General features: G+C 43.2%; 4 protein-coding genes across 4 annotated transcripts in view; 3 read left to right on the forward strand and 1 right to left on the reverse strand.

Annotated features, from left to right (window-relative positions):
* LOC308573178 (olfactory receptor 5V1-like) overlaps positions 1-12,282 on the reverse strand; it is a gene marked incomplete at its 3' end in the record, with an annotated part of 43,075 nt that extends 30,793 nt beyond the window's left edge. The window contains exon 1 of the mRNA XM_081169861.1: positions 12,264-12,282. The remainder of the gene's footprint in view (positions 1-12,263) is intronic.
* Positions 536-6,415, forward strand: LOC308596726 (uncharacterized protein; the record flags this gene model as incomplete). Its single annotated transcript, XM_081211918.1, has 3 exons — positions 536-640; positions 692-1,925; positions 6,409-6,415. The coding sequence occupies exons 1-3, from the start codon at positions 556-558 to the stop codon at positions 6,413-6,415; spliced, it is 1,326 nt and encodes a 441-aa protein (XP_081068044.1). The 5' UTR covers positions 536-555.
* LOC308573012 (olfactory receptor 5J3-like) lies at positions 8,678-9,622 on the forward strand (the record flags this gene model as incomplete). Its single annotated transcript, XM_081169662.1, has 1 exon — positions 8,678-9,622. One exon carries the CDS (start codon positions 8,678-8,680, stop codon positions 9,620-9,622), a length of 945 nt encoding a protein of 314 aa, XP_081025788.1.
* A 4,028-nt stretch (positions 12,283-16,310) lies between the features above and the next one.
* On the forward strand, positions 16,311-17,275 carry LOC308573067 (olfactory receptor 8U3-like; the record flags this gene model as incomplete). Its single annotated transcript, XM_081169764.1, has 1 exon — positions 16,311-17,275. The coding sequence occupies exon 1, from the start codon at positions 16,337-16,339 to the stop codon at positions 17,273-17,275; it is 939 nt and encodes a 312-aa protein (XP_081025890.1). The 5' UTR covers positions 16,311-16,336.
* Between the last annotated feature and the right edge of the window lie 1,728 nt (positions 17,276-19,003).

Here is a 19,003-nt window from a genome sequence, read left to right on the forward strand (position 1 = left end):
GTTCTGGGCACCACAATTCAAGAAGGACACTGACAAACTGGAACGTGTCCAGAGGAGGGCAACCAAAATGGTCAAAGGCCTGGAAACAATGCCTTATGAGGAACGGCTAAGGGAGCTGGGCATGTTTAGCCTGGAGAAGAGGAGGTTAAGGGGTGATATGATAGCCATGTTCAAATATATAAAAGGATGTCACATAGAGGAGGGAGAAAGGTTGTTTTCTGCTGCTCCAGAGAAGCGGACACGGAGCAATGGATCCAAACTACAAGAAAGAAGATTCCACCTAAACATTAGGAAGAACTTCCTGACAGTAAGAGCTGTTCGACAGTGGAATTTGCTGCCAAGGAGTGTGGTGGAGTCTCCTTCTTTGGAGGTCTTTAAGCAGAGGCTTGACAACCATATGGCAGGAGTGCTCTGATGGTGTTTCCTGCTTGGCAGGGGGTTGGACTCGATGGCCCTTGTGGTCTCTTCCAACTCTATGATTCTATGATTCTATGATTCTATGAGATAAGAAGTCTCTGAAGTGAAAAAGACTCGCGGCTCAAGTAAAGAGCTGGAATGGAGTTTTTCCAAGCTTCTGAAGCTGCTCCGTGCCCAAAGTTAAATCGGCACAATTATGAGACCTGGGCTGTGTGGTGTGAGAGTTTGTTGCAACAGTTTGGAGTGTGGCATACTGTGTGTGAGGCCCCTCCAGTTCCTCTGACAGATAGATGGAGGGCCCAAGATTCAAAGGCCATAGACATAATAGTCTTGTCCATCTCTCTGGAGGAAATTGCTACGCTAGCTGGCAATGCGACAGCACGTCAGATGTGGAATGCTTTGAAAGTAGCTCATCTGCCTGTCATCCCAGCCCAGAGTTTGACTGCGTCGGAGGTCCTGGCTGTTTCCCAGAATGTGAGTGAATGCAGGGATGCTGAGGGCACCGGTTGCAAGATGCAGGGGGAGCTGACTGTGATGTCATCCCAGGCAGCATTCCAGCCTCCAGGGGGAGCCAAGGAGTCGGCAGCTCAGAGCTCTGTTTCTCATGGGAGCCAAGGTCATCCTCACAGATACCGGAAGGCCAGAAGTAAACAGAGACAGATGCCTGCAGATGGCCCAAAGCAGAAGGGGGGTGAAAAGCCCACGCCAGTGGAAAACAAGGCTTTGTTTGCTGGCACAGCTTCACCAAAAGCTAAAGGCAAGTTTGATGGCCAGGAGCAGGGGGGCAAGCAGCAAAAGCCCATGCTGGTGGAAAACAAGGTTTTGCTTGCCAGAAAAGCTGCTCCAAAGGCCAAGGCCAGGTTTATTGTAGATTCTGGATGCACCTGCCATCTGGCAAAAGATAAGCATCTGTTTATCTCCTTCAAACCTCAAGATGGTGAGATCCACCTGGCTGATGGAAAGACGTTGCGAATTGCAGGAGAAGGGACTGTGAAACTGGCAAGTCTGCACACTACCATCAAAGATGTACTTTATGTTCCAGGTGCTGCAGACAATTTGCTCAGTGTCCCACAGCTGACTGGGCGTGGCTTTGAGATTTCCTTCAAGAGGAGCGTCTGTGTCATCAGGAAAGGCAAAGAGGACATTTTGCATGCAAAGTTTATAGATGGTTTGTTCTGTATAACTTATGATGACAATGGTGCTGTTGTGTCTAATGTTGATTCTTGTTGTGTTGCACTAACTAACAAAGTTCTTCATGCAGGATGCATTCACGAGACACATCGAAGATTTTGTCACATGTCTTGGCAGGCGCTGGCCAAGATGCCAGAGATGGTTGAGGGTTTGAACATCAAACCCTGTAAGTTTCACATGAAATGTTTATCTTGTGCAGAGAACAAGGTGAAGGTTGCTCCAAAAGGCAAGGACTCTAGCAGGCAGGCTTCCAAACCCTACCAGCTAGTCCACGCAGACCTGGTTGGTCCACTTGCGCCCTCTTTGGGTGGAGCAAGGTACTTCATGGTTCTAATTGATTCTTTTTCCAGGTACATTCATGTGTTTATGTTCGAGCAGAAATCGCAAGCGTTTCCTAAGTTCAAGGCATTCTGTGCTTGGTTGGAGAATGTTCACAGTAAACGTATTGGCTGTCTCTTTACTGATTGAGGTGGGTAATTCACTTCTCAGCAGTTTGAAGCTTTCCTGACTGAGAAGGAAATCCAGCATGACTTGTCAACGCCTAGGTCGCCATGGATGAATGGACTTGCGGAGCGAGCAAACCAAACTTTGCTTCAAGGCCTAAAAACCTTGTTGCATGATGCCAATCTCCCTGAGAAGTATTGGGGGGAGGCTCTGTCCACTTTTGTTTACACTTATAATCACAGACTGTCATCACCTATTGGTTGTACCCCCTATGAGAAGATGTTTGGTAGAAACCTTACGTCAAGCACATGAGAATCTTTGGTTCTGACATGTGGGTACACACCCCACAGAGCAACAAGCTTGGGAAGCGTGGGGCACGTGGTTTGTTCATGGGGTATGAAAAGGGAGCATACAGGGTATGGATGACTGACTCTAAGTCCATTAAGTTCACAAAGAGTGTTGAGTACAATCCTAAGTGGGGGGGGAAATGTGGGAATTTTCCAGAGTTACCCAGAGGAGGATGAAGATGATGTGAAAAAAGCAGATAAAGCTGAGGAAGCTGAGGATGATGATGATCAGAGTACGGATTCCAGTTCAGTGGGCGGTGCTGCTGCTGATGTCAGCGACAGTGATGACACAGCAGACTACAAGAGCGCAAAGGCCTCAGTCAGACCATCTGATGCGTCTGACAATGAACTGGAAGAACCACTGTTCACCATTGGTCACTTTTCTCCTAAGAAGGAGGAAATGAGTCCAGAAGACTTGCGTCTAGTATGCAGATCTGAAAGAGCCACAAAGGGCAGACCTCCAAAGAGATTTGCTAATGAGTTTGGTAAGACAGCAACTGCTGTTCTTAGTAGCTCAGAGAAGGTATGGGAACCTTCAAGCTTCAAAGAGGTTCAGGAGTTAACCTCCAAAGATGCTGAGCCTTGGCTTAATGCCATGAAGGCTGAAGTTGATTCCTTGAATAGGAACCAAACTTGGGAGCTGGTACCGGTAGTCCCAGGAATGAGACTGGTTGGCAGCAAATGGGTCTTCAAGGCCAAGACAGACCAGAATGGCAAGGTAGTTAGACACAAAGCCAGATTGGTTGCCAGAGGTTTTTCACAGGTACCAGGACAGGATTACCACGAGACCTACTCACCCACCGTCAAGTATGAGAGCATTCGGCTGATGCTCAAGATTGCTGCAGAGGAGAAACTGCATGTTTCCCATCATGACATTAATACAGCTTTTTTTTTACAGGGTTTTGGGGGAGGAGCTGTTTATGCTTCCACCTGATGGAATGCAGATACAGAAGGGAATGGTCTGTAAACTGCGGAAATCCTTATATGGTCTCAAGCAGAGTGCCAGGTGTTGGAACACAAAACTCACTGAGACGTTGCTTTCTCTAGGTTTTCACCAGGGCAAAGCTGATCCATGTGTGTTTGTCAAGGAGGAGGGGCAAAACAAACTGTATTGTTTATGTTTTGTTGATGATCTTCTGATGTTTTGGAAGAATCAGGCTTTCTACCAAAGCACCCTAGCTCAGCTGAAGGAGCACTTTGACATGAAGGATCTTGGTGAGGTATCCAACTATCTTTCTCTGCAGGTGGAGAGGGACTGAGCAGGTAATTTTCTGGTACACCAAACACAGAAAATTACTGATGTATTAACCAGGTTGAATTTGGTTGATGCAAACCCAGCAGACACACCGATGGTGACAGGTTACCAGGTAGATAGTACTGCTGAAGCGTTTTCTGACACTACGCTATACAGATGCATTCTAGGCAAGTTGAATTTCATTGCTAGATGCTCAAGACCTGACATAGCTGTAAGCACTAACCTGCTTAGCAGACATGCTAATAATCCTACTGTTCAGGATTGGAAAGCTCTGAAGCGCATAGCCCGCTATTTGAAAGGGACTTTCCACTACAGGCTGAGGTTCACCAGTCAGAAGACTGGAGGTCTTGAAATCTTTGCAGATGCTAGTTTTGGAAGTGACACCACGGATGATACAAGCACTTCTGGAGTATGCTACATGTACAACCACTGTCTGTTTGACTGGCTGTGCAGGAAGCAGACGACAGTAAGCCTAAGTTCCTGTGAAGCAGAACTCAATGCTTTGTCATTTTCACTCATGGATTGTGAATGGTTGATGCAACTGTTTAAGGACATCAGAGTTTCTGTGAAATGTCCTATGCAAGTGTATCAAGACAATAGATCCTGTCTGGCTTTGCTGAACTCAGAGTTGCAAGCAAAGAACCAAGTACTTGCAGATTAAGCTACATCGTGCAAGAGAGTGTATTCAGAAAGGACTCATTCAGGTGTCCTACATGCCAGGAAATGAAATTCCTGCTGATCTGTTGTCTAAGGTTGTTAACAGAGAACAACTTAAGGTTTATGTACAGAGGTTGCAATTGGGTTGAACCACAGGTACTACAGGTTACATGGAAAGGGGGAGGATGTTAGGATATTTCCGTTCCACCTTAAAAGGGAGCAGGCTTTGTGAGTCACAGAGTCTGCGTATTTCCTGTTCACAGGATGTTTCTCTTGTGTCTTTGCTTTTGTTTCTCTCTGTGTGTCTGAAACACTGAAGCAGGCAGTCATGTTTTCATTGTTCTGATCAACGCTGAATAAACTTGTAAATAATGCTCTCCTGAGTGCATCTTTCACTGTGCATTATCTGCTGATAGAGCGTGCATCAGCTCTGGAATGTGGCAAGCTATTTCTGGAGCTCGTGTCGCTAATTGCTGATACTGCGTGTCTATGGGAGATCTATCTGCTGATAGAGCGTGCATCAGCTCTGGAATGTGGCAAGCTATTTCTGGAGCTCGTGTCGCTAATTGCTGATACTGCGTGTCTACGGGAGATCGATGGACGTCCGGAGACGACGTGGAGCCATGATGGACTTTGGCAGTATCCCAACAATTGGGGGGGGTGTTGTTTTTATTCTGATTATATATGTTGTGATCTTTTCTGTGAACCGCCCCGAGACCTCCGGGTATAGGACGGTATAAAAAATTAATAAATGAAATAAATAAATAAGCTTCTCCATCAGAGCTGAACAGCAGAGACAACTATTACCAGTCAGTGAAAGGAAAAGTCAAAAGCCTCCTGCCACAGTCATTCTAGCAGAAACCAAAAGGAAGACACTGAGAGCTGTGTGAAGTAGCTGGGGACCAGTAAAGAAGACAGCAGGGCTAGGAGGAAGACTTGGGGACTGGTGATTTTAGAAATACAGTTAAATACAAGATCCTAGAGTTGGGCCACATAAGGGAGTAAGATCCCTAGCAGAGCAGCCTCTCCAGCAATTTGAGGATAGAGATGAGGTCCTATAGTTCAACTTCACTGAAGTAAGATGCCAGCAATGGATAACCTTCAGTGCAGCTTCCTGTCCTGTTGCTAAACTAGCCTCAAATGGTGCCAGCGTCCTTTCTCAAAGGCCTATGGAAGTTGTGGTGGAATGCCACTTCTTAGCAAAGCTGTGGACTTGAAAGCCCTGAAGCCAGTGGTTCTTTGGATCAGTCAGGGAAGTCAACAGCTAGGCAGGAGTTTTTGGCTTCTTGTTTACAGACAAGTCACAGAGACATGGGATCCCGGCACCTTCCCACTTCAGAAAATGGCTGTACCACTCAGGCTGGGAGAACCACGGATGATCCAGATGAAGGTTTGGGGGGGGCAAAGGAAACAAGTGAACACGGCTTCCCCTCCACACCTGTAGCATAGAAAGCAAAAGGAAATTCCCCAGATGCTGAAGGTATTGGTGAGATGGAAGAATGAAAGGTAGCGCTGGTGTCCTCTAGGATTCCATTGAGAGCCAAGAGACATTCGTACTGTGAGTAATAATTTGCAATAATTGGTGAAGCTGACAAGCCTTGCAATATAGTCTGAGATTCAGAACACCCATTCCTCCCTCTTTTGCTGTCTTATAAAGTAAGGCTCGGTTAAACCCTTTCCCATTTCTCTCACGGAGAAGACTACTGCCACTACTGTAATAAGGTAAGGGGAAGCATAACTGGAAGGATCTAGAACAGATAGAGCAATCTCAGTAGGAACAACATCTTGATGGCCAAAATGTGCCTTAGCCAAGAGAGCAAAAGAGGACCATAGTTCCACCACCTAACACGTGCCAGGTCTTTGGTCTCCAGGATTCCTAAATATTTCTTTTTAATGCCTCCCAGAGGGTGAAGTTGGCCTCTGTTGCTAAGGAAACCTGGTCATGCTAATTGATGTTGAGGCATGTAAGTTGTCGTTTGGTATAATTGACCTCTAAACCGTCAACTTTTAAAATTTACGTAGTTCCTCTTTCAAAGGTGCAATTCCTCCAGCAGAGTCTGATAAACTTCCCTTTTCTTTTGCCTCATTTTTCTTTAGATTCTGAAGGCAAGGAGCTCATATTTTTATTTTTGCACAGTGCCTGGTGCAAATTAGGGAATTAGACGTGATCATTATGATGGTATATTGATTCCTTTCTTTTGACAGGAAACTACTTTCACTTCAGAAATCCACCACAATTTTAATATCTTATCAGTCTTGCAATGGGGGGTGGGGAGAGAACCAACATCTGGCTTTGCAGAGTGAGGGGTGCCACTATAAACTGCTGCACTGCTGGTATATATAGTAAGTTATAATGCTGATTAGGAATTACTCAGTTGCCATCTTGAAGTGAAACTTTCAAACAAGGTTTGCCTAACTTGAATCCAAGCTCCTTTTTGGGTTGGAGAATGAAGAACAACATGCACCTTGCAGATTGTGAGTCTGCTCAATAGAAGTCACCAGAAATCAACAAGTTATGGAATATGAAAAAGTTATGGTAGCTTTTGCCATCGTAAAATTTTGAGGCAGATGCTTCTTAGAACTTTTGTGTGGTATACAGAGGAACAACAAGATCTAAGGTAAAGAACAAGTTCAGCAGTAACAGGTAGGATGGTCACTGCGAAATAAAGAACTGAAAGTTATTTCTCTTCTGTTGCATTACAGACCTGAGCTTTCAGAATCAAGGTATATATCATAAGATACTTGGGGGACTGGGAGATGATTCCAGATTAACATTCAAACAACAGAACATTTGCAACAAGAATTAGAAACCAGGGTGTTCCTTCATTTTAGAGTCTACACCCCATAAACTAGCTATTCTGGGACAATGGAGTGTTCTGTCTGTTCATGGGAAAGACAAGCCCTGATCTTCACGCCAGAGCAGAACAAGCTTCTAAAGGCTGTTCTTCACTAATGAAGCCTTTTATCACTGATCCTGTTGCAGAGTGAAAGGTGAGCCTGCTCGCTTCATTTTCAGCGTATGTTATTTGAACTGCTGTAGTGCCATGACTAAAAAACTTGGTTCACATGTTACACTGAACAAAGTTAGAAGCTGACTTCACACACAAACAAGTATTTGTGTAAAACTTTGTTGATTTGTAGAAGAAGAAAAGTTTGGATTTGATATCCCGCTTTATCACTACCCGAAGGAGTCTCAAAGCAGCTAACATTCTCCTTTCCCTTCCTCCCTCACAACAAACACTCTGTGAGGTGAGTGAGGCTGAGAGACTTCAGAGAAGTGTGACCAGCCCAAGGTCACCCAGCAGCTGCATGTGGAGGAGCGGAGACACGAACCCAGTTCCCCATATTACGAGTCCACCGCTCTTAACCACTACAGCACACTGGCTATTATAACTTATTATATTATATAACCTATTTTAAATTATTATTATGTACAGCTCAGCTATTCTGTACACAGGTACACAAGGCTGTACACTTGTTGAGAATTACATGCAAATAATTGTACACCTCAACTGTTGTGTACATGGGTACTACACAGACTGCACGGTCATTAAATGTGAGATGTAAACATCCCTTATGAAACCAAGTTATGAATCAGGAAGTCCCCAGTTCAAATCTCAACCTTCCTATGAAATCACTAGGTGCAAACTACGGTCTGTCAACTGCAGCCCTCCACATCTGCAATATGAGAGATAATTATACCGACTTACCTTATGCAATTGTTGTAAGGATTATAAATAGACAGTTGTCAGGATTGCAGATAGATTATGCATGTGGGGTGCTTTGAACACTTGAAAATGTTTTATTTATTTATTTTTGTTGATTAAATTTGTATACTGCCCTTCATCCAAAGTTCTCAGGGTGGTTCATAGCATAGCAATTCAAGATAAAAACACAAAATACATAATAAAAACGGTGGGGATGGGACCAAAAGCAGCCCTCTGGACTGCTCCATCTAGTGCTCCAGACTCTTCTCAGACCGCAGTCCCTCCTCAGCCACATCCCCTCATCCCAGGACACCTCCATCATTGGCCCTGCTTTGCACCCTCCTTGAGTTGTTTTGCCTAGCTGGAATGTGCCCTCAAACTCTAATAATGCGTCTTGCTTGGATGGATGGATGGATGGGTGGATGGATGGATGGAAAGAGGGGTCTGTGAGCATGTGTCTGCCCTGGCCACCACAGGCATGTGGTCCCTGGAAGGTTACGCAGAAGTGAATGTGGTCCTCAGACTGAAAATGATGCCCTGTCCCTGCAGTAGGACATTCGTGTAGAACTTCCTTTCTAAGTATGATTCACCAAGACGTTTGTAGTAATAAGAACTGACTGATACAATTCCCCCCTCCATTATTTAGCAGATATCAGAATATGGAAGCAGCTGTAGAGGGAAACTGCACCGTGGTGACTGAGTTCATTCTCCTGGGATTCTCAGAAGGTCCGGAACAGCAGCTGCCCTTGTTTATGGTGTTCCTTGTGATCTACATCATCACCCTAATGGGGAATCTGGGGATGATCATGTTAATCAGGGTCAACACCCGGCTTCACACTCCCATGTATTTCTTCCTATGCAACTTGTCCGCTGTTGATATCTGTTACTCATCAGTCATCACGCCAAGAATGCTGATGAACCTTCTAGCACAAAGCAAATTGATTTCCTTCAATGCATGTTTTGCTCAGCTTTACTTTTTTGTGGCCTGGGTGTGCACTGAATGTTTCTTGCTAGCCAACATGGCATATGACCGTTACATGGCCATCTGTAGCCCATTGCTCTATTCTGCAGTTATGTCGCAGAGAGTCTGCATCCTGTTGGTTGCTGGCTCGTGCTTCATCGGCTTCACAAATGCCATGGTCACGGTATGTTTTTTAAGCAGGTTGCCATTCTGTGGCTCTAACATCATCAGACACTTCTTCTGCGACACTCCTCCCCTATTAACGCTGTCCTCCGATAGCCATGTCACGGAAATGATCATTTCCTCCCTCGCTGGGTTCACTACCATTGGATCCTTGTTCATCATTGTCTTCTCTTACGTGTTCATTCTGGCAGCCATCCTGAAGATCCGATCAGCTCAAGGCAGACACAAGGCCTTCTCCACCTGCACCTCTCACCTTACAGCCGTCACGGTCTTCTACGGGACTCTGATATTCACATATCTGCGTCCCAATACAAGCTACTCGTTGGGTCAGGACCAAGTGGCTTCCGTGTTCTACACAGTGGTGGTCCCAATGCTGAATCCCCTAATCTACAGCCTCAGGAACAAGGAAGTGAAAGAGGCTTTCAGGCAATCCGTGAGGATGAAAATGTTTCTGCAATGAATGCAAAAACAATTTAGGGCAATTCCTTTAGGAGGCCAACAGAAATGAAACAGAATTCTGTGAAAGCTTCTGAGCATATGTACACATACCCCCCAACCTCTTTATCAGACAAGATGTTAAAAAACACACGCTTGCACACCTTTCTGTTGGCTTAATAAAGGAATTTCCCTAATATGCACTTTGGAATTTTTGTTATGAGCCAACAACCTTTACTTGGGGGGTTTACAAGAATTTTGTAATTTAAATAGTAATAATCATGTAACAAAATAATCATAAAACAATAAATGGAACAACTCTAAAATCTTCCCTATGTGGGTTCCAATCTGAATTAACATAGACCTTGTACACTGTTGTAGATGACAAAGGCTAATCTATGCATGGCAAAACATATATGTTACCTCCATTGAGTTGTCTTCACTGAAATAACTAAAACATCCTTAGCCACCCAATTCTATTCAATTATAGCTCAATTAAAGCAATAGCCCTTTCTTTTTCTACAGGTATTAAATTAGTTCAGCTAAAGCAACTGTGCTATCACCACCAATTAGTGTTGATTTGAATGGTCACTATGTTTACCTTGTGTGTGTTTGCATTTAAATGCCACAAAAACAAATTTCATGCTCTTTTGGTTCTTCTGTTTGCACATATGTGTGTACCAGTTAAGGGTAACATTTCATGCATCTGATGGTGCAGTAAAGTCATTACACAAAAGTTTCTGCCACAATCAATCTCATAAGTGCCACGAGATCTTTGGTAGTTTTACCTACAAAGGTGGCTCCTCTGTTGAGAAATGTAATGCAAGCATGCATGCATTCGTTCTATTTAAAGACCTTCCTTCATTGATTAGGATCACATCATAACAATACAGCTGGCATGTCCAACTCCCAAGAGACTGTGATCTACTCCCAGTAAAAAAAAAAAAGGCAGTGATCTACCCATTGGGGAGGTTTTTAAACTTTTCCCCATAACTTTTTGTACACGATAAGGATCTACCAGGATCAGCCGGTAGATCGCGATCTACTGGTTGCACATCCCTGCAAGACAGCATCTGCCTCGGAGCTGGACATCAGTATCTGGGCTGAACGATGGGGGTGGAAACGCTCCTTCAGGTATACAGTGGTATCTTGGGTTAAGAACATAATTCATTCTGGAGGTCTGTTCTTAACCTGAAACTGTTCTTAACCTGAACACTTTAGCTAATTGGGCCTCCTGCTGCTGCTGTGCCGCACTGCACAATTTCTGTTCTCATCCTGAAGCAAAGTTCTTAACCCGAGGTAATATTTATGGGTTAGCAGAATCTGTAACCTGAAGCGTATGTAACCTGAAGCGTATGTAACCCGAGGTACCACTGTACTGGAGTTGTGTTACTGCCCCCCAGGTGACTGTGATGGGAGGAGTGGATCCCTCACAGCTATGTCCACTTGAGTTCTTGACACTTCGCCAGTAGGAACTCAATGGCTGGAGAGCAGAAGCTGCTGTAAGACTGAGAGTCAGTTTTTAAGCCAAGGTCAGCCAATCAGCTTCGTGGATGAATAGGGATTTGAACCACTAAGCTCTCAAACCATTATATCATTCTGTCTCTTTTTATCTCGACTGCTTCCATTTGGGGGCAACCATGACTAAGGCTACAAGTTGTGCATTAGTGTACCAGAGCTATGCCTCACTGGAGGAGGAAGACCTTGATTCATACAGATTAAGGCATATTCTATATTTCTTGCAAATCCTCCCACCCATTTTACCTGTGGATGGGAAAGATGTGGGAAAAAATGGGACTGATGCAATCACATCTAGCTTGATCAGTACAGTTCAGTACATCAGTAGAGCTCACGCAATGGTGTCTCAAAGGACCATCAAGTCCCAAAGAACCTGAGGCAATGAAGAAATACTCCTGCACTAGCTGATTCTAAGCCCTTTCAAAGCTGCCTTTGCAGTTTCCAACCTGGAAATATTGCAAGGTAATTTGAAACCGAAGTGCTACCTGGAAAACTGGACTCTTAGTTGTGAGCCAACAGAGGCTAACAACAGAGGCCCATTTACTCTGCATTCAGTGTGTGTTCCCACCACTGGTTTGGGAAGCAGTATGCACAGGACATTAGCCATGACTCATATCTATCCTGTGCCTGTACTTTGATGCATTTTTCCCTAAACCAGCTTCGGTCCAAATTGAGAAAAAGAATGACCTAGCTGCATTTTAAGCTCGTAGTGTGTACATAACCTAAGACTAACCCTGCGCACGCTACCTTGGGAACAACGCCCTGCCCGAAAACATAGTGAGCGTAGAACCAGGCTGTAAACCAGGGCTCTTTTTTTCAGCCATAACTCTCCGGAACTCAGTTCCGGCACCTCTCAGGTGGGCACCATTGCCATTATAAGAAAACAAGGGAGGTGTTCATGATGAGTTCCAGCACCTCCTTTTCTAGAAAAATAGCACTGCTTGAACTAATTTATTAAAAGACAGCAGAGCCCACACACTTTGCAGCTTAGTCAGTCATCTTCAGTTAATTGGTGAAATGTTTTTATTTTAAAAATGATGTAGAACAGAATAGAAAACCGTGGCCTGCTTAACTGAAATAGAAATCAGCATTATTATTCTTCATCCTGGCAAGGTTCTCCTGAATAGTACCATTAGGAACTGAAATACCTCAATGTTTTCATTCTTCAGGGAAACGGAAGAGCCAGCCTTTGCGGAGCCATGTGAAGCATAGTAAGTCTGACTATAGTAAGTCTGACTCAGTTTCTTGCAGCATCATGTAGACAAAAGGCCTGAGGCTCCCACTGTTGTTGAGGCACTCAAAACTAGCAATAACCAGCAGATAGATGCCAGTTAAAATGTGAGGAGAAAATTGTGACAAGCTTACTTGAAGGCTGAAGGGAGGGAGGGGGAGGTCTTTACCATCCTCCTGAAAGGACCAAGAGATGGATCTGATGAACTTTAGATGGAAGAGAATTTCATAATAGAGGAACCACCATGAAGATGGCTTTGTTACCTTGCAGGTCAGCCTAACCTATGCATCTTTTGGTGGCTCATTGATATACCTCAGTATACAGAGAGGTACATAAGGGAAGCCCCTCTTAATATTCCACCCCTGTGAGCTACGTGTTTGATAATGACCCATGGGCAGATCTTCTCTGTGGAGGCTCCTGGTTCTGAAATTAGGTGGGTACCCACATTGCTAGCCTTTAGACTCCATCCAGGTGAGATCTTGACTGTTTGTTCTGGCATTGTAGCAAAAATGCTGATGTTTGTGGTATTTCTGTTGTGTGTTCTGGTGGGATTTCTGTAGTATGTGGTTTTAAATTGAGAGTTGTTGTTATGCATTTGTTAAAACAAACATAGAAAGTAACATAGAAACATAGAAAGTAAAAAAAAAAGGCACTTTGCTATGTGAGTAAATCGCCCTCTTAAAATATGTAAAATCGCCAAGCTAGTTTTTAAACATACAACTTTGCCTTAGTGTGAGTTTACACAATCATTGTGTGCACTGTTAGTTTTAAGTAAAAGCAATCCTGACCTTCGGCCTTCTCTCTGCTACTCCTTGCCTCTCTGCATCTGCTGCCTGAGATGGCTGGCTCATTCTGTTTGATGGTAGGATTAGCCCTGCAGCAGGGGCAGAAAGCAGGGAGGGGAGACAATGCACATCAGGCCACCCATCCGCCTTGTTGCTGTGCAGACACAGAAACAGAAGTGCCACATTGACTCTGCTGTTGTGTTCGCACTGCAGCAACCTCCCCACCATTATACCCCTTCCTCTCTCCCTTCCAGTAAGCACAGGAATGTGGCAGGTGGGAGGACAGGCATGTAGCACTCTCCACCAGGCCCCCCTGTCCTGGAGAAAGCAGCACTCCCCTTGAGCTTCCATGAACCATAGAATCATAGAATCATAGAGTTGGAATAGACCACAAGGGCCATCGAGTCCAACCCCCTGCCAAGCAGGAAACACCATCAGAGCACTCCTGACATATGTTTGTCAAGCCTCTGCTTAAAGACCTCCAAAGTAGGAGACTCCACCACACTCCTTGGCAGCAAATTCCACTGTCGAACAGCTCTTACTGTCTGGAAGTTCTTCCTAAGGTTTAGGTGGAATCTTCTTTCTTGTAGTTTGGATCCATTGCTCCGTGTCCGCTTCTCTGGAGCAGCAGAAAACAACCTTTCTCCCTCCTCTATGTGACATCCTTTTATATAGTTGAACATGGCTATCATATCACCCCTTAACCTCCTCTTCTCCAGGCTAAACATGCCCAGCTCCCTTAGCCGTTCCTCATAAGGCATTGTTTCCAGGCCTTTGACCATTTTGGTTGCCCTCCTCTGGACACGTTCCAGTTTGTCAGTGTCCTTCTTGAATTGTGGTGCCCAGAACTGGACACAGTACTCCAGGTGAGGTCTGACCAGAGCAGAATACAGTGGCACTATTACTTCCCTTGATCTAGATGCTATACTCCTATTGATGCAGCCCAGAATTGCATTGGCTTTTTTAGCTGCCGCGTCACACTGTTGGCTCATGTCAAGTTTGTGGTCAACCAAGACTCCTAGATCCTTTTCACATGTACTGCTCTCAAGCCAGGTGTCACCCATCTTGTATTTGTGCCTCTCATTTTTTTTGCCCAAGTGCAATACTTTACATTTCTCCCTGTTAAAATTCATCTTGTTTGTTTTGGCCCAGTTCTCTAATCTGTCAAGGTCGTTTTGAAGTGTGATCCTGTCCTCTGGGGTGTTAGCCACCCCTCCCAGTTTGGTGTCATCTGCAAATTTGATCAGGATGCCCTTTTAAAAATATATACTATATAAATCTCCTAGGTTGGGGGTCAGCAACCTGCGGCTCCGGAGCCGCATGTGGCTCTTTTACACTTTTGCTGCAGCTCCGGGGCAGATACTAGTGAGGGGAGGAGGCGTATTGTTTTCCCCGACACTCCCCACTGTTTTAAATGTCGCAATGGTTTTGCGGCTCCCAGTTTTTTTTTTATTCGGTCCAAGTGGCTCTTTTTGTCTTAAAGGTTGCAGACCCCTGTCCTAGGTGACTGTATATTGGAGTAGCCAGGGACACAATGGTGAGTGATTCTGCACCTTGAATTGTAGAGGAGCACAATGAAATGTTATCATCATTGCAGCCAGACGATGGTAGCAATGTGTAAAAGGGAAGATCTTGTGTTACTTTTTATGATGAAGGACTGCCACTGTTCTCTGAAGCTTTGGAGACAAGGAAAAAACTTTCATTCAACAGTAAGAAAACTGTGCATTGCATCATAGTAAATATTGTTGATTGGTCTTGCAAATTTATTGGCTGATATTTAAAAAACAAGGTCCTGTATTGGTCAACCACCAACCCAGAACCCTGAATATAATAAAATACTATTAAACTTTGGTCCTCAAAGAGAGGCTAGCTTTATTGGCTTCTTATCTGACAACTATTTCCAGCAACAGTAACAAAGATAGCAGCAGTTTATGTCTAGGATGTAAAAATAAACACAGAGAGAAGTGGAAGTGCTGTTTCATAGAATGGTAAATAATATTTCATATATTTTGAAATGATGATATTAAGAGGAAATATGTGAGGATTGAAGCAAATAAAAAACAAGATCAGGGAATATCACACCTAAGAATCTAGGTGCGCAAGCAGGCAAGATTTACAAATAACAAATTACAAATTAACAAAGGTGCAGTATTTTGTAAGCTGTTTTGTGGGCCAGTGTCGTCTGTGGACCTAACTGCGTACCTGAGCTAGACAACAAAAAGGTAATCTGCTCTAGTCAGGCTTCATTTTTCAGATGGATGAAAGAGCCTGAACCAGTTAAGGTCTTATAAATGCTGCTATATATTTTTTTAAATCATGTACTATCTTATTCCATAGACTAAATTAGCAAGCTTCTAAAAAGCCGCTACTTAGTCTGACTTTTTCACTCACCAACACCCGAAAACAAAGCCTTGAACTGTAAACATTTCTTATAATTACATTAAAGTAAGGTGTGGGTAATTAATTCAATATTTGCTTTTTTAAATTGTATTTATTGATAGCTGTCACATTCGAAGATTATAGTATTACTTTGGTGAAGAACCTTTTGTGATGTTTGTGTCTTGTTATTGGACATGTCTTTGTGAACCACTTTGAGGGTTTTTAAAATTAATACTGCCTACTCAGAAGTAAGAAGGATTTACATCCAAATCAGTATAATTCTGTGCACACTTACTTGGGAGTAAGTCCCTTTGAACTCTGAATAGACATGTTACAGTTTTAAACTGAGAGAATGACTGTTACACAATAGGAATCTTTGATACTGTTTTGGTACTGCTTTATGTGGGTGCAATTATATTTATATATTTTCAGTGAAAGAGTCTGGAACTGTTAGTGCTAGAGAAATGGATATGTCAACTGAGATTTTAAAGAGGTCACAGCAATCAAGGACAGTTTAATTCTTAGCACTTTCTTTCTCAAAAGAATGTTGGAGGGAATGCATATTGACAAAGAAAAACACATACATATTTGTTATAAGTTATTTTAATCCAGTTTTCAACTTGCATTTACATATTATTAATTGATAGTAGAATTATTAACATTGCTCAAGATTATCATTGATTAGGTTCCATGTTGTTATTTTTCTCAAATGTTTTATTCATAGATGGAGACATTGATATCAAAATCCACTGGTATGAAGACCCATTCCACTGCAGAAATACCAAAAGGTCCTTAGTGTGGAGACTGCACATCATCAAATAGCAAAATGGCAAGAGAAAATCATACTGTAGTGGCAGAATTTTTCCTCTCAGGCCTCACAGAAAATCCTGAGGCAGCCATTATTTGTTTTCCCTTCTTTCTAGCAATATACATGATCACTTGTGTGGGGAATCTTGGGATGATTGTCTTGATTAGAATTGATTCCCGACTCCACACCCCTATGTACTATTTTCTCAGTAACCTAGCTTTTGTGGATTTCTGCTATTCCTCAACTATAACTCCCAAGACCCTGGTGAATTTTTTAGCTGTCAGGAAAGCCATTTCATTTGGTGGCTGCGTTGCACAATTGTTCAGCTTTGTCCTGACTGCAAGCGTTGAGTGCCTTCTACTGGCTGTAATGGCCTATGACCGATATGTGGCCATTTGTAACCCACTCCTCTATACAGCCATAATGACAAAGAAACTCTGTGCTCAACTGGTAGGCATTACCTATCTTATCGCCTTTATCCATGCTCTTGCACAAACTATCTCCACGTTCAGGCTCTCCTTCTGTGCCTCCAATGTCATCAATCATTATTTCTGTGACATTCCCCCTCTCATAAAGCTCTCCTGCAGTGATACCTACAGTAATGAGATTGTGCTTTACACCTTTGGCACTTTCCATGGCATCTTCACCTCAGCAGAGATTGTGATCTCCTATGTGTACATCATCTCCACGATCTTGCATATTCGCTCTTCAGAAGGCAGACGCAAAGCCTTCTCTACCTGTGCCTCTCACCTCACAGCTGTCTTGATATTTTATGGAACCACAGTGTTCATGTATGTCCGACCAATTTCAAGCTACTCTCTGAGCCGAGACAAAGTGATCTCTGTGTTCTACACAGTGGTGATCCCCATGCTGAATCCCCTGATCTACAGCCTGAGGAATAAGGAGGTGAAGGATGCGCTGATGAGATTCTCAGGAAGGCTGAAGTTTTCTCAATAAGCAAATGTTGTACATGAACAGAAACCCTGGTTAGAATAGATTGTTTCATGCATCACTGGTACTCCTAACTGTGCAAAATTGAAATAAAACCCCAAAAAATGTGTTTGTTTTTAATATTGGTATACTGTCCAATAACTAACATTCTCTGGGTGGCAAATATTACAGTTTGAAAAAAATGTAAGATGAGAATCAATGGGGAAAGCAATGAATCCATATTTATAAATTAAAAAAAATAGAAGAGATAAAATAACCAGCTAAAAACTATATAAAACAGCATTTAAAAGCACTAAAAGATTGTAAGAATTCAAAATACCTGGGAAAATAAAAAGGTATCAGCTGGTGCTGAAAGAGCAGGTGAGCCTCTCTGGAGAGTTCATCCTGTAATTGGGGTACATTGCCAAAAAGACACTCAATTCAGTAACCACGTACTACAGCTCATTTAGTGGGGGGCAACCAGAAAAGGGTCTCTGAAGATGACTTCAAGTCCAGATAGGCATATATGGATGGTGGTAATAATCAAGTAAGCTGGCCCCAAAACATTTAGGGCTTTAATGGTTAAAATCAGTAGACCTATTGAAATGAATGGGCAGGACTAAGTTAGGTTAATTGCAGTGGCGCGGCTCTGCGTAAAAAATAGTTGAATATCAAATGCTGCATTGTGTAAGAAGGCACTGCCAATGGTGACCCACTTCGTTGTGGGCCCTTGTGCAAAAGACAGTTTGGGCACCCCGTTTAGTTGGATTATACAGAGCAAAGGAAGCAGCAGCATAGGCAAATAGTTCATTTATGAAGCAGAAAACCCATTAAAAAATAAATAAGTCACAAAAGAGCTGTCAAGAAGACCAGGTCTCCAAAACCTGGGATTCAGTACCTTACCAGTTTAGCAGATGCCAATTGGACAGAGATGAAAAAGGCAACCACTCCTGTAATTCAACTAGCCTAAGCCAGGAGACTCCCAGACTTTACCAAACAACCTCAAGACTCCAAGAAAGCAAGAGCTAAAAACCATACTCTCTGCCTTGAGAGCCTTGAGCCCACAAGGTTACGCAGTAGCAGTTTAACCAACAGGTCACTTAACTGGATCCACCACCATGGCTTTTCCCAAGAAACCACACCAGGATTGTAGAAGTAGATTTATTGAAATAATTAAAAGTGACAGCAAAAAAATCAGAACCTGTGTGCCAGTGAGAAATAGATTGTTAAAAAAATACTGTTTAGAGCCACGGTTCCCAATGTGGGGCACACACTCCACAGGGGGGCAATATAGAAGCTTGTTTAGACCAAGTTAATGGCTTTTTAGGCTTCTGCCACCTGAACAGGAGTTCACTTTTTGAATAATAAGAATTATATATCACAGGGGAAGGCATCAGAATTTTACAGATGCTTAGCTGGGGCATAGCCAAAAAAAAGGTTGGGAACCACTGATTTAAAGCATAAAGTACAATTGGGAATTATAATACAGAAATAAAACAATAAAGCTGACTTAACATAGCTCTAATACATACCAAAAGAGCCCTCTCTTAAGAACAAAACACAAAGGTGTCAGTAAAGGTATGAGGCACAAGACTAAGAAATATGGGTAACTTTATACTACATGGCCTAGCAATGCAAGAAGAGTTTGTCCATACTTCCTCCTGTCACATCCTAGAAAGCATGGGACTAAGTGATTTGCTGCTTGTCCATTGGTCCAAGCAGCTTTCCTTTTGCCCCACTGCTTTCCCCTGGAAG

The sequence above is a fragment of the Podarcis bocagei genome (assembly GCF_964188305.1).
Source record: "Podarcis bocagei genome assembly, chromosome: 1".
NCBI lineage: Eukaryota > Metazoa > Chordata > Lepidosauria > Squamata > Lacertidae > Podarcis > Podarcis bocagei.